This window comes from Oncorhynchus gorbuscha, linkage group LG14, assembly GCF_021184085.1.
Source record: "Oncorhynchus gorbuscha isolate QuinsamMale2020 ecotype Even-year linkage group LG14, OgorEven_v1.0, whole genome shotgun sequence".
Taxonomy (NCBI): domain Eukaryota; kingdom Metazoa; phylum Chordata; class Actinopteri; order Salmoniformes; family Salmonidae; genus Oncorhynchus; species Oncorhynchus gorbuscha.
This window is the reverse complement of record NC_060186.1, coordinates 29,975,702-29,989,792: the sequence shown is the minus strand read 5'-3', so window position 1 is coordinate 29,989,792 and position 14,091 is coordinate 29,975,702. Positions and strand designations below refer to the sequence as shown.

Below are 14,091 nucleotides of genomic sequence, written 5' to 3'. Positions count from 1 at the left end.
ATTAGCGGCTCTCACAGTCTGCGCCCTATAACGGCAAAGTGCAGACCTGACCCTCTTCCAGGTGCGCTCACAACGTTGGACAAAAGCCTGAGCGGAGGGAACGCTGGACTCGGCGAGCTGGGACGAGAACAAAGGAGGCTGGTACCCGAGGCTACTCTGAAAAGGAGATAGCCCGGTCGCAGATGAAGGAAGCGAGTTGTGAGTGTATTCTGCCCAGGGGAGCTGTTCTGCCCAAGACGCAGGGTTTCGAAAGGAAAGACTGCGTAAGATGCGACCAATAGTCTGATTGGCCCGTTCTGCTTGACCGTTAGACTGGGGATGAAAACCGGGAGACTGACGGAAGCCCCAATCAAACGACAAAACTCCCTCCAAAATTGAGACGTGAATTGCGGACCCCTGTCCGAAACGGCGTCTGACGGAAGGCCATGAATTCTGAACACATTCTCAATGATGATTTGTGCCGTCTCTTTAGCGGAAGGAAGCTTAGCGAGGGGAATAAAATGAGCCGCCTTAGAGAACCTATCGACAACCGTTAGAATAACAGTCTTCCCCGCTGACGAAGGCAGACCAGTAATAAAGTCTAAGGCGATGTGAGACCACGGTCGAGAGGGAATGGAAAGCGGTCTGAGACGACCGGCAGGAGGAGAGTTACCAGACTTAGTCTGCGCGCAGTCTGAACAAGCAGCCACGAAACGATGCGTGTCACGCTCCTGAGTGGGCCACCAAAAACGCTGGCGAATAGAAGCAAGCGTACCCCGAACGCCGGGGTGGCCGGCTAACTTGGCAGAGTGAGCCCACTGAAGAACGGCCAGACGAGTGGAAACGGGAACGAAAAGAAGGTTCCTAGGACAAGCGCGCGGCGACGGAGTGTGAGTGAGTGCTTGCTTTACCTGCCTCTCAATTCCCCAGACAGTCAACCCGACAACACGCCCCTCAGGGAGAATCCCCTCGGGGTCGGTAGAGGCTACTGAAGAACTGAAGAGACGGGATAAAGCATCAGCCTTGGTGTTCTTAGAGCCCGGACGATAAGAAATAACGAACTCGAAACGAGCGAAAAACAACGCCCAACGAGCCTGACGCGCATTGAGTCGTTTGGCAGAACGGATGTACTCAAGGTTCTTATGGTCAGTCCAAACGACAAAAGGAACGGTCGCCCCCTCCAACCACTGGCGCCATTCGCCTAGAGCTAAGCGGATGGCGAGCAGTTCGCGGTTTCCCACATCATAGTTACGTTCCGACGGTGACAGGCGATGAGAAAAATACGCGCAAGGGTGGACCTTATCGTCAGAATGGGAGCGCTGGGACAGAATGGCTCCCACGCCCACCTCTGACGCGTCAACCTCGACAATGAATTGTCTAGAGACGTCAGGTGTAACAAGGATAGGAGCGGATGTAAAACGCTTCTTGAGGAGATCAAAAGCTCCCTGGGCGTAAACGGACCACTTAAAGCACGTCTTGACAGAAGTAAGGGCTGTGAGAGGAGCTGCCACCTGACCGAAATTACGAATGAAACGACGATAGAAATTTGCGAAACCGAGAAAGCGCTGCAGCTCGACACGTGACTTGGGGACGGGCCAATCGCTGACAGCATGGACCTTAGCGGGATCCATCTGAATGCCTTCAGCGGAAATAACAGAACCGAGAAATGTGACGGAGGAGACATGAAAAGCGTACTTCTCAGCCTTCACATAAAGACAATTCTCTAAAAGGAGCTGGAGAACACGTTGAACGTGCTGAACATGAATCTGGAGTGACGGTGAAAAAAAGCAGGATATCGTCAAGGTAAACGAAAACAAAGATGTTCAGCATGTCTCTCAGTACATCATTCACTAATGCCTGAAAAACAGCTGGAGCATTAGCGAGACCGAACGGCAGAACCCGGTATTCAAAGTGCCCTAACGGAGTGTTAAACGCCGTTTTCCACTCGTCCCCCTCCCTGATGCGCACAAGATGGTAAGCGTTACGAAGGTCCAACTTAGTAAAAAACCTGGCTCCCTGCAGGATCTCGAAGGCTGATGACATAAGGGGAAGCGGATAACGATTCTTAACCGTTATGTCATTCAGGCCTCGATAATCCACGCAGGGGCGCAGGGTACCGTCCTTTTTCTTAACAAAAAAAAACCCCGCTCCGGCGGGAGAGGAAGAAGGAACTACGGTACCGACATCGAGAGCAACAGACAGATAATCTTCGAGAGCCTTACGTTCGGGAGCCGACAGAGTATAGTCTACCCCGGGGGGGAGTGGTTCCCGGAAGGAGATCAATACGACAATCATACGACCGGTGAGGAGGAAGAGAGGTGGCCCTGGACCGACTGAAGACCGTGCGCAGATCATGATATTCCTCCGGCACCCCTGTCAAATCACCAGGCTCCTCCTGTGAAGAGGGGGCAGAAGAAACAGGAGGGATAGCAGACATTAAACATTTCACATGACAAGAAACGTTCCAGGAGAGGATAGAATTACTAGACCAATTAATAGAAGGATTATGACACACTAGCCAGGGATGACCCAAAACAACAGGTGTAAAAGGTGAACGAAAAATCAAAAAAGAAATGGTTTCACTATGATTACCAGAGACAGTGAGGGTTAAAGGTAGCGTTTCACATAATATCCTGGGGAGAGGACTACCATCCAAGGCGAACATGGCCGTGGGCTCCCCTAACTGTCTGAGAGGAATGTCATGTTCCCGAGCCCAGGCTTCGTCCATAAAACAGCCCTCCGCCCCAGAGTCTATCAAGGCACTGTAGGAAGCTGCCGAACCGGTCCAGCGTAGATGGACCGACAAGGTAGTACAGGATCTTGACGGAGAGACCTAAGTAGTAGCGCTCACCAGTAGCCCTCCGCTTACTGATGAGCTCTGGCTTTTACTGGACATGAAATGACAAAATGACCAGCGGAACCGCAATAGAGACAGACGCGGTTGGTGATTCTCCGTTCCCTCTCCTTAGTCGAGATGCGAATACCCCCCAGCTGCATGGGCTCAACACCTGAGCCAGTGGGGGGAGATGGTAGTGATGCGGAGAGGGGGGACACTGTTAACGCGAGCTCTCTTCCACGAGCTCGGTGACGAAGATCTACCCGTCGTTCTATGCGAATGGCGAGTTCAATCAAAGAATCCACGCTGGAAGGAACCTCCCGGGAGAGAATCTCATCCTTTACCTCAGCGTGGAGACCCTCCAGAAAACGAGCGAGCAACGCCGGCTCGTTCCAGTCACTGGAGGCAGCAAGAGTGCGAAACTCTATAGAGTAATCCGTTATGGATCGATTACCTTGACATAGGGAAGACAGGGCCCTGGAAGCTTCTTTCCCAAAAACTGAACGATCAAAAACCCGTATCATCTCCTCTTTAAAGTTCTGATACTCGTTAGTACACTCAGCCCTTGCCTCCCAGATTACCGTGCCCCACTCACGAGCCCGTCCAGTGAGGAGAGATATGACGTAGGCGATACGAGCTCTACCCCTGGAGTATGTGTTGGGCTGGAGAGAGAACACAATATCACACTGGGTGAGGAACGAGCGGAATTCAGTGGGCTGCCCAGAGTAACACGGTGGGTTATTAATTCTGGGCTCCGGAGACTCGGAAGCCCTGGAAGTAGCTGGTGGATCGAGACGGAGATTGTGAAAATGTTTTGAGAGGTCGGAGACTTGGGCGGCCAGGGTCTCAACGGCATGCCGAGCAGAAGACAATTCCTGCTCGTGTCTGCCTAGCATTGCTCCCTGGATCTCGACGGCTGAGTAGCGAGGATCCGTAGTCGCTGGGTCCATTCTTGGTCGGATTCTTCTGTTATGCAGGTGAGTGAGGACCCAAAAGCGACTTAACAGAAACTGAGTTTATTAATGTCCAAACAGGGAAAACATAAATCCTCAATCTTTACAGGAGATGTCCAAACAGGGAAAACATAAATCCTCTATTTGTAGAGGAGAATTGCAGGACTAGCGGCAACAGACTGCAGGTCCCTTCGGGTAGGCGCGGGCCGTAGAGGACAGAGACACCTGCTCACACGCAGTATCTGATGAAGAGGCAGCACACGACAGGACGGAACAAGGGCAAAGCAAACAAGAATCCGACAAGGACAGAAGCAGAAACAGAGAGAGAAATAGAGACTTAATCAGAGGCAAAAGAGGGGACAGGTGTGAGAGAGTAAACGAGGTCGTTAGGAGAATGAGGAACATCTGGGAGCAGGAACGGAACGATAGAGAGAGAGAGATAGAGAGAGAGAAAGTAACCTAATACGACCAGCAGGGGGAAACGAAGAGAAGAGAAAGCACAGGGACAAGACATGACAATACATGACAAGTTACCACCGTGAAGCATGGAGGAGTTGGTGTGGGGGTGCTTTGCTGGTGACACTGTCTGTGATTTTAGAATTGATATAGAATGCTTAACCAGCATGCCTACTACAACATTCTGCAACGATATGCCATTCCATCTGGTTTGCGCTTCGTGGGACTATCATTTGTTTTTCAACTGGACAATGACCTAACACACCTCCAGGCTGTGTAAGGGCTATTTGACCAAGAAAGAGAGTGATGGAGTGCTGCATCAGATGAGCTGGCCTCCACTATCACCCGACCTCAACCCAATTGAGAGGGTTTGGGATGAGTTGGATTGGAGAGTGAAGGAAAAGCAGCCAACAAGTGCTCAGCATATGTGACCCAATTCAGTAAGCTAGGAGTATGTCGCAAGTCACAACTTTACAGGAGAGCCGTTTGAACGTGAAAAATGTTTTTATCAAGGCAAAGGATGGCTATTTGAAGAATCGAAAATCGAAAATATATTTTGATTTGTTTAACACTTTTTTTGGTTACTATATAATTCCATGTGTTATTTAACATATATTTCATATTTTTTTGCAAATGCATTATACATTTAAGTATCAGATTTACATAACTATTCAGACCTTTTACTGAGCACTTTGTTGAAGCACCTTTGGCAGCGATTACAGACGAGTGTTCTTGGGTATGACGCTACAAGCTTGGCAGACAAGTACTTAAGAAGTTTCTCCCATTCCTCTCTGCAGATCCTCTTAAGCTCTGTAAGGTTGGATGGGGAGCGTCGCTGCACAGGTATTTTCAGGTCTCTCCAGAGATGTTAGAGGTTTTGCAATGATTCCTATATTGAAGATGTGAAAAATATTTGTTGGTCTGATGTAGAATATCCTGAAGCTGCACTTGAAATGCTAATGAAATTGCTTCTTCCGGTTACTGACAGGCATGCACCCATAAAGAAACGGACTGTTAAAACAACCAAATCCCCATGGATTGATGATGAATTGAAAAACTGTATGGCTGAGAGGGATGAGGGTAAGGGAAAGGCAAATACACTTGATATACACAAAAGTATGTGGACACCCCTTCAAATTAGTGGATTTAGCTATTTCAGCCACACCTGTTGCTGACAGGTGTATAAAATCGAGTGAACAGTCATGCAATCTCCATAGGAAACCATTGGCAGTAGAATGGCCTTACTGAAGAGCTCAGTGACTTTGAACATGGCGCTGTCATTTTTTAAATGTTATTTAACTAAGCAAGTCAGTTAAAAACAAATTCTTATTTACAATGACGGCCTACACCGGGCAAACCAGGACGACGCGGGGCCAATTGTGCGCCGCCCTATGGGACTCCCAATCACGGCCGGTTGTGTGATACAGCCTGGATACAAACCACCTATAGCACTGAGATGCAGTGCCTTAGACCACTGCGCCACTCTGGGATAGGATGCCACCTTTCCGACAAGTTATTTAGTCAAATTTCTGTCCCGCTAAAGCTTCCCTGGTCAACTGTAAGTGCTGTTATTTTGAAGTGGAAACGTCTAGGAGCAACAACGGCTCAGCTACGAAATGGTAGGCTGAAGCGCGTAAAAATCATTTGACCTAGGTTACAAAACTCACTACCAAGTTCCAAACTGCTTTTGGAAGAAACGTCAGCATAAGAACTGTTCATCGGGAGCTAAATTACAGTGGCAAGAAAAAGTATGTGAACCCTTTGGAAATACCTGGATTTCTGCATAAATTGCTCGTAAAATTTGATCTGATCTTCATCTAGGTCACAAACAAACAAAAAAAGTATGTGAACCCTTGGAGTTAATAACGGATTGATACTCCATTGGCATCAATAACCTCAACCAAACATCTTCTGTAGTTGCAGATCAGACCTGCACAATTGTCAGGAGGAATTTTAGACCATTCCTCTTTACAAAACTGTTCAGCAATATTTGTGAGATGTCTGGTGTGAACTGCTCTCGAGGTCATGCCACAGCATCTCAAATCAGGTTGAGGTCAGGACTCTGACTGGGCCACTCCAGAAAGCGTATTTTGTTCTGTTGAAGCCATTCTGTTGTAGATTTACTTCTGTGTTTTGGGTCGTTGTCCTGTTGCATCACCTAAGTTCTGTTGAGCTTCAATTGGCAGACAGATAGCCTTACATTCTCCTGCAAAATGTCTTGATAAACTTGGGAATTCATTTTTCCGTGATAGCAAGCTGTCCAGTCCCAAACCACGATGCTCCCTTCACCATACTTTAGACGTGCAGCAATGTTTTTTTGGGACAGCAGTGGCTTCTTCTGTGGTGTCTGAGATCTCTTTTGTTCAATGCATGGTTCACATCAGGCAATGCTTCTTATGAATAGCAAACTCAAATGTTGTGTTTTTTACTGGACAAGGCAGCTCCAATCTTGTCTCATTGATTGGACTCCAGGTTAGCTGACTCCTGACTCCATTTAGTCATTAGCCTAGGGGTTCACATACTTTTTCCAACCTACACTGCATTTTTAAATTATGTATTCAATATAGACAAGAAAAATACAATAATTTGTGTGTTATTAGTTTAAGCACACTATGTTTGTCTATTGGTGTGACTTAGATGAAGATCAGATCATATTTGATGACCAATTTATGCAGAAATCTTGATAATTCCAAAGGGTTCACATACTTTTTCTTGCCACTGAAAATAGGTTTCCACGGCCGAGCAGATGCACACAAACATACGATCACCATGCACAATGCCAAGCGTCGGCTGGAGTGGTGTAAAGCTCATCGCCATTGGACTCTGGAGCAGTGGAAACGCGTTCTCTGGAGTGATGAATCATGCTTCATCATCTGGCAGTCCGACAGACAAATCTGGGTTTGGCAGATGCCAGGAGAATGCTACCTGCTTGAATGCATAGTGCCAACTGTACATTTGGGTGGAGAAGGAACCTTTTGGATGAATTGGAGCGCCGACTGCGAGCCAGGCCAAATCGCCCAACATCAGTGCTCGACCTCACTAATGCTCTTGTGACTGAATGGAAGCAAGTCCCCACAGCAATGATCCAACATTTAGTGGAAAGCCTTCCCAGAAGAGTGGAGGCTGTTATAGTAGCAAAGGGGGGACCAACTCCATATTAATGCCCATGATTTTGGAATGAGATGTTCGACATGTGTCCACATACTTTTGGTCATGTAGTGTATGATATATCCTCTTAGTCCGCCCCATCCCGGATCCGGGATCGTGACTACAACCTCAAGCTCATTACCATAACGCAAAATTAGCGATTTCTGAAAATTGCAAATTAAATGAAATAAATATGCCTATCCCCAAGCTTATCCTTTTCTTAACAATCCTGTCGTCTCAGATTTTCAAAATATGCTTTAGAACCAGAGAAAATCAATAATTTATGTAAGAGTGGTGATAGCTAGCTTAGCATTTAGCGTTAGCATTTAGCACGCAACATTCACAAAAACCAGCAAAGGGATCAAATAAAATAATTTACCTTTGAAGAACTTCAGATGTTTCAATGAGGAGACTCTCAGTTACATAGCAGATGTCCAGTTTTTCCTGAAAGATGCTTGTGTAGGACACAACGTTCCGTTTTGTTACTATGCATTTGGCTACCGAAACTAACCGAAAATTCAGTCACCTAAACGTCAAACTTTTTTCCGAATTAACTCCATAATATCGACTGAAACATGGAAAACGTTGTTTGAATCAATCCTCAAGGTGTTTTGTCATATATCTCTTCATTGAAATCCCTTCCCTGGAAGCGTGCATTCTTCTCTGATTCGGATGGAAAAATACTGGTACCTGACTTTTGCGCACCAATTTCCACGCAGACACCGTGCGGGACACTTGGTAATTGTAGGCTCTTATGGTCAATCTTCCAATGATATGCCTACAAATACGTCACAATGCTGCAGACACCTGGGGGAAACGATAGGAAGTGTCCGTTCATTCCTGTCGCATTCACAGCCATATAAGGAGATCATGGAAAACGTGCCTCCAGAAATCCTGTTGATTTCCTGGTCACTCAAACATCTTGGTTTTGCCTGTAGATTCTGTTCTATGGCACTCACAGTGAAAATCTTTACAGTTCTGGAAACGTCAGAGTGTCTTCTTTCCAAAACTATCAATTCCAAGCATAGTCGAGCATCTTTTCGTGACAAAATATTGCGCTTAAAACGGGCATGTCTTTTTATCCAAAAATGAAATACTGCCCCTAGAGTCTTAACAGGATATACAAGTGGATGTCACAGATCCAACACTATTAGTATACACTTTAGTTGGTTGAGTGATAACCTGAGTCATGTTACAAGCATTAGTAACAGTAAGAAGCTTCCTCTTGAGAGGAAAACTAGATAATAACCAGTCAGTGTTCAGGTCACCAAGAAAATATATTTATCTGTTAGCATCACAGACCTTATCTAACATCACACACATATTCTCCAGATATTCGACAGTTTGCACTTGGTGACCTATAGCAGCACCCTAAAAGAAGAGGCTTCAGAGGAGGCAGGTGAACCTGCCACCAGAGCACTTCTATCCTCCTCAGAGTTTTACAGGAATATGGTTCAGAATATATACAGCAACACCTCTCCCGTAGACATTCCTGTCTTTTCTATAGATGTTGTATCCTTGTATTCCTACTGCTGTATCATGAAAGATGCTGTCAGTGAGTCTCAGAAATGGCTAATATATTCATATTATCTAAGATTAGCAAATTACTAATCACATGAATTTTATTTATGTGGCTAGATATATATAGTATATTTATATGAGCCAACTTGAACCCTTTCCTGTGTATCTTATATACAACTGAACTCATAATGATAATAGGTTGTATTTCTAATAAATATATTTCTGATAATAAAATAATGGATTTTTCAGATTATGTTCAGCAGATGCCTAATCTGGTTTAGCTCGGCTGCAGCAGGGTTCTCTATTCTTTGTGCAACTTCTGCAAAGCTGTCTTGCTGGACTGTTGGTCTATTCTGATTGGGGTGCTGTCCTGTTAGCATGGTGGGGTGCAGTCTGCCCTAGAAGGGGCCCGATGTTGGGGCCCGATCACAGGCTGGGCTCATGGCTGGAAATTTCCACTGTCCCCTCATTGAAAGTGCTGTATCTCCCTCATTTTTCAGAGTAGAAGCCTGAAACAATGCCTAAAGACTGGCCACATGTAGAAGAAGCCATAGAGATCGTGAACTGGGTCCTAAGTCTTTCTATGGTGGATAGGCTTTCAATGGAAGAACAGTCTTTCAAAATAATAGTACTTCCTGGAAGGATTTTCCTCAGGTTTTCGCCTGCCATGTCAGTTCTGTTATACTCACAGACATTATTTTAACAGTTTTGGAAAATTTAGAGTGTTTTCTATCCAAATCTACTAATTATATGCATATCCTAGCTTCTGGGCCTGAGTAGCAGGCAGTTTAGTTTGGACACCCTTTTTATCCAAAATTCAGAATGCTGCCCCCTACCCTAGTGAAGTTAACTGCCTTCGTCAGTGGCAGAACAACATATTTTTACTTTGAAAGCTTGGGGATTCAAGCCAGCAACCTTTCGGTTACTGGCCCAATGCTCTAACCACTAGGCTACCTGCCGCCCCAGGTTGTTACTTTACAGGGTTGCTACTGGTAAAATGGTTAGACTCAACCAGACCAGAAAATGGTAAGACCCTCAAACTCTCAAGTTAAGAAGATAAAGACTACATCAGAACATTCAGTCTGCAGCTGTTTAAGTATACCTTTGAAGGATCCAGTCTAACGAAGATGAGAGGGGAAGAATATTTCCCTATCAAAAGACCATTGGTACATCTGATGTATCCATTCTAAAAAACACTTCCATAACAAAGGAATACCTACTACAACTACTAAGGACATGGTCCAGAGACTTGCACAACTAGAGACTTTCTGTCAAACTATTCGTCACAGACTGATGGGGCGACTTCAACAGAGCAAGACAACAAAGACATACAAGTGTAAATATGTACTTTGCATTTCTAAATCCACACTTACGATGAGAGTACTTTAAACTTTGTCTCTCCTTCCCCACTCTTTCTTTCCCCACCCCTTTTCATTGTGTACCCAACCGTCATAGCGGGTTTGTCCACTAGGGATTTTTCATTACATTGTTAGTAATCAACGTATAATCTATCCTGTGTGTGTGTTTATGTCATTCTTTGTGATTATTCGAAATAATTATGACAATTTGTGTAAACGGATTCATCATGGAGACTTGGGTTCGTGCAGATTTATAGGATATTACGACGTTCAGAATGAAACTGAAATAGGAGCAAATTATTGATAGATGATGGATTGTATATTGAGATATTCGGATATTTTTTAGTTAATTCCGGAAACGGTAACTCGTTAAATAAACATTTCCCATGGTGCCCTAGATTAATACTTAAGTAATTGTTATGATTAATTTAATCGCGTAATAATTGAATGTTGTATGTAATTATTTGATGAATAGCCGCCACCGCATTAATGGTAGCAACGTCACGACACACCATAAACATGTATACTCCTGGAGTAACTTGTTGTCGGTTTGGCAGGAGGCCTTGACCAATGGGAGGTCAAGGGTGAAGAGCTGAGGGCTTACAGTGGAGTGAGAGCGTAGTTAAACACAAGAAGATACAACTTGGTTGAGCTGGTTGAGAGAATTCCAAGAGTGTGCAAAGCTGTCATCAAGGAAGAGGGTGGCTATTTGAAAAATCTCAAATATAAATATATTTTGATTTATTTAACACTTTTTGGTTACCACATGATGCCATGTGTTATTTCATAGTTTTGATGTCTTAATCAAATAAAGAAAAACCCTTGAATGAGTAGGCGTTCTAAAACTTTGACCGGTAGTGTATACTTAACAAAAATATAAACGCAACATGTAAAGTGTTGATCCCATGTTTTATGAGCTGAAATAAAACATCCCAGAAATTATCCACACGCACAAAAATCGTATTTTTCTCAAGTTCTGCGCAAAAATCTGTTTACATCCCTGTTGTGAGCATTTATCCTTTGCCAATATAATTCATCCACCTGACAGGTGTGGCATATCAAGCATCGTCATTACACAGGTGCACCTTGTGCTGGGGACAATAAAAGGCCACTCTAAAATATGAAGTTTTGTCACACAATGCCACAGATGTCTCAATTAGCATGTTGACTGCAAGAATGTCCACTACAGCTGTTGTCAGTGAATTAAATGTCAATTTCTTCACCATAAGCCACCCCCTATAACCAAAATTGTTTCAGTAAGAGGAGGGCAATGATCGGTGTCGTTTTGGTTTACCGTCCCAGCTCTAGTTAGTGTTCTTATCTATCAGATTGTATAATCTACCTTGCTCTCTCCTCTATCTCCTCTGGCAACAGCCCGACTCAGAGGCGCACATGTGGATAGCTCTCTTGAAAATTTGCCTTGCATATTATTTGATGATCAATTGTTTGTCTTTTGTTGCCGTGGTGGCAACAATTAAGCAGCGGCACGGTATAACGGTAAAACACTGTAGTCATCTCCGACGCAATTTGCAAGATCTTTGAAAATTGAATATTTTAAGACTTATTAAGGCCTTTAAATCAGATGAATGAATTTAAGACTTTTTAAGACTGTAAGTATGTACTTTATTTGCTGTGCAGGAGAGGAGATAACATTAGGTGTTAAGGTGAGGTCTTACCTGCATGAAGACCATGTCAGAGATGGCTGATCCATCACAGGGCAGTAGTCTGGTCCAGCCTCTGATCACTCCCTCCAGACCTCTCTCTACCACGTTCCACACGGACTGCAGCTGCTCCGCTGTCGACTTCTTGAACATTGAAAAAGTCTCTGTGTTTTTCTCTGTGGGTGTCGACTCCAAGCTGTCGTCTTCGCTTGAGGCTGTGGGACAACATGGGAAAAATACATCACTGCAGATCCATGGACCTAGGTACACTGACATTGGAAAAGAGTCAGGGAAAATCTGGAATGAGACCATCATTTCAATATAGTGCAAGGGTGATCATACAGTTCAGAAAATCTTCGGACCCCTTGACCTTTTCCACCTTTTGTTATGTTACAGCCTCATTCTAAAATGGATTAAGTTGTTTTTTCCCCCTCATCAATCTACACACAATACCTCATACTGACAATTAAAAAACAGGTATTTAGAAATGTTTGCAAATGTTTTTTTTACTGAAATATCATACAGACCCTATTCAGACCCTTTGCTCAGAACTTTGTTAGAGCACCTTTGGCAGCAATTACAGCTTTGAGTCTTCTTGGGTATGGCACTACAAAAGCTTGGCACACCTGTATTTGGGGAGTTTCTCCCATTCGCCTCACACAGGAAGCGGCGCAGGTCCTAATCCAGGCACTTGTCATCTCCCGTCTGGATTACTGCAACTCGCTGTTGGCTGGGCTCCCTGCCTGTGCCATTAAACCCCTTCAACTCATCCAGAACGCCGCAGCCCGTCTGGTGTTCAACCTTCCCAAGTTCTCTCACGTCACCCCGCTCCTCCGTTCTCTCCACTGGCTTCCAGTTGAAGCTCGCATCCGCTACAAGACCATGGTGCTTGCCTACGGAGCTGTGAGGGGAACGGCACCTCAGTACCTCCAGGCTCTGATCAGGCCCTACACCCAAACAAGGGCACTGCGTTCATCCACCTCTGGCCTGCTCGCCTCCCTACCACTGAGGAAGTACAGTTCCCGCTCAGCCCAGTCAAAACTGTTCGCTGTTCTGGCCCCCCAATGGTGGAACAAACTCCCTCACGACGCCAGGACAGCGGAGTCAATCACCACCTTCCGGAGACACCTGAAACCCCACCTCTTTAAGGAATACCTAGGATAGGATAAAGTAATCCTTCTCACCCCCCCCCCTTAAAAGATTTAGATGCACTATTGTAAAGTGGCTGTTCCACTGGATGTCATAAGGTGAATCCACCAATTTGTAAGTCGCTCTGGATAAGAGCGTCTGCTAAATGACTTAAATGTAAATGTAATTCTTCTCTGCAGATCCTCTCAAGCTCTGTCAGGTTAGATGGGGAGCATTGCTGCACTCAATGGAGGCTGGATAAGAGCCAGGGGCCTGGAAAGTTACTAAGTAAGGGAAACGGCAATCACATGGTTGAGGTCACTGAAAAGGTGGACAGCTGTGGATTAGTGAGGAATGTGGGCCGAGGTCAGATCAGGTCACTGATAAGGTGGGACAGCTGCGGATTAGTGAGGAATGTGGGCCGAGGTCAGATCAGGTCACTGATAAGGTTGGACAGCTGTGGATTAGTGAGGAATGTGGGCCGAGGTCAGATCAAGTCACTGATACGGTTGGAGAGCTGTGGATTAGTGATGAATGTGGGCCGAGGTCAGATCAGGTCACTGATACGGTTGGATAGCTGTGGATTAGTGAGGAATGTGGGCCGAGGTCAGGTCAGGTCCCTGATAAGGTTGGACAGCTGTGGATTAGTGAGGAATGTGGGCCGAGGTCAGGTCACTGATAAGGTTGGACAGCTGTGGATTAGTGAGGAATGTGGGCCGAGGTCAGGTCACTGATAAGGTTGAACAGCTGTGGATTAGTGAGGAGTCTGGGCCAAGGTCAGACCAGGTCACTGATAAAGTTGGACAGCTGTTGATTAGTGAGGAATGTGGGCCAAGGTCAGGTCAGGTCACTGATAAGGGTGGACAGCTGCGGATTAGTGAGGAATGGGGGCCGAGGTCAGGTCACTGATAAGGTTGGACAGCTGTGGATTAGTGAGGAATGGGGGCCGAGGTCAGGTCAGGTCACATGAAGGGGGAAGGAACAGTTTATTACACACATCACTTAAATTCCTGCCTAGCAACAAAGATGTAGTTTTTAGAGAAAAGAAGGAG

The 14,091-nt window shown here is 45.4% G+C and overlaps 1 protein-coding gene across 4 annotated transcripts in view; it reads right to left on the bottom strand.

The window, feature by feature from the left end:
* cfap54 (cilia and flagella associated protein 54) overlaps positions 1–14,091 on the bottom strand; it is a 149,453-nt gene that overhangs the window by 110,513 nt on the left and 24,849 nt on the right. For all 4 annotated transcript variants that reach the window (XM_046297739.1, XM_046297740.1, XM_046297741.1 and 1 more), the window contains exon 15: positions 11,927–12,126. In XM_046297739.1, the coding sequence (XP_046153695.1) occupies positions 11,927–12,126 (200 nt within the window). The remainder of the gene's footprint in view (positions 1–11,926; positions 12,127–14,091) is intronic.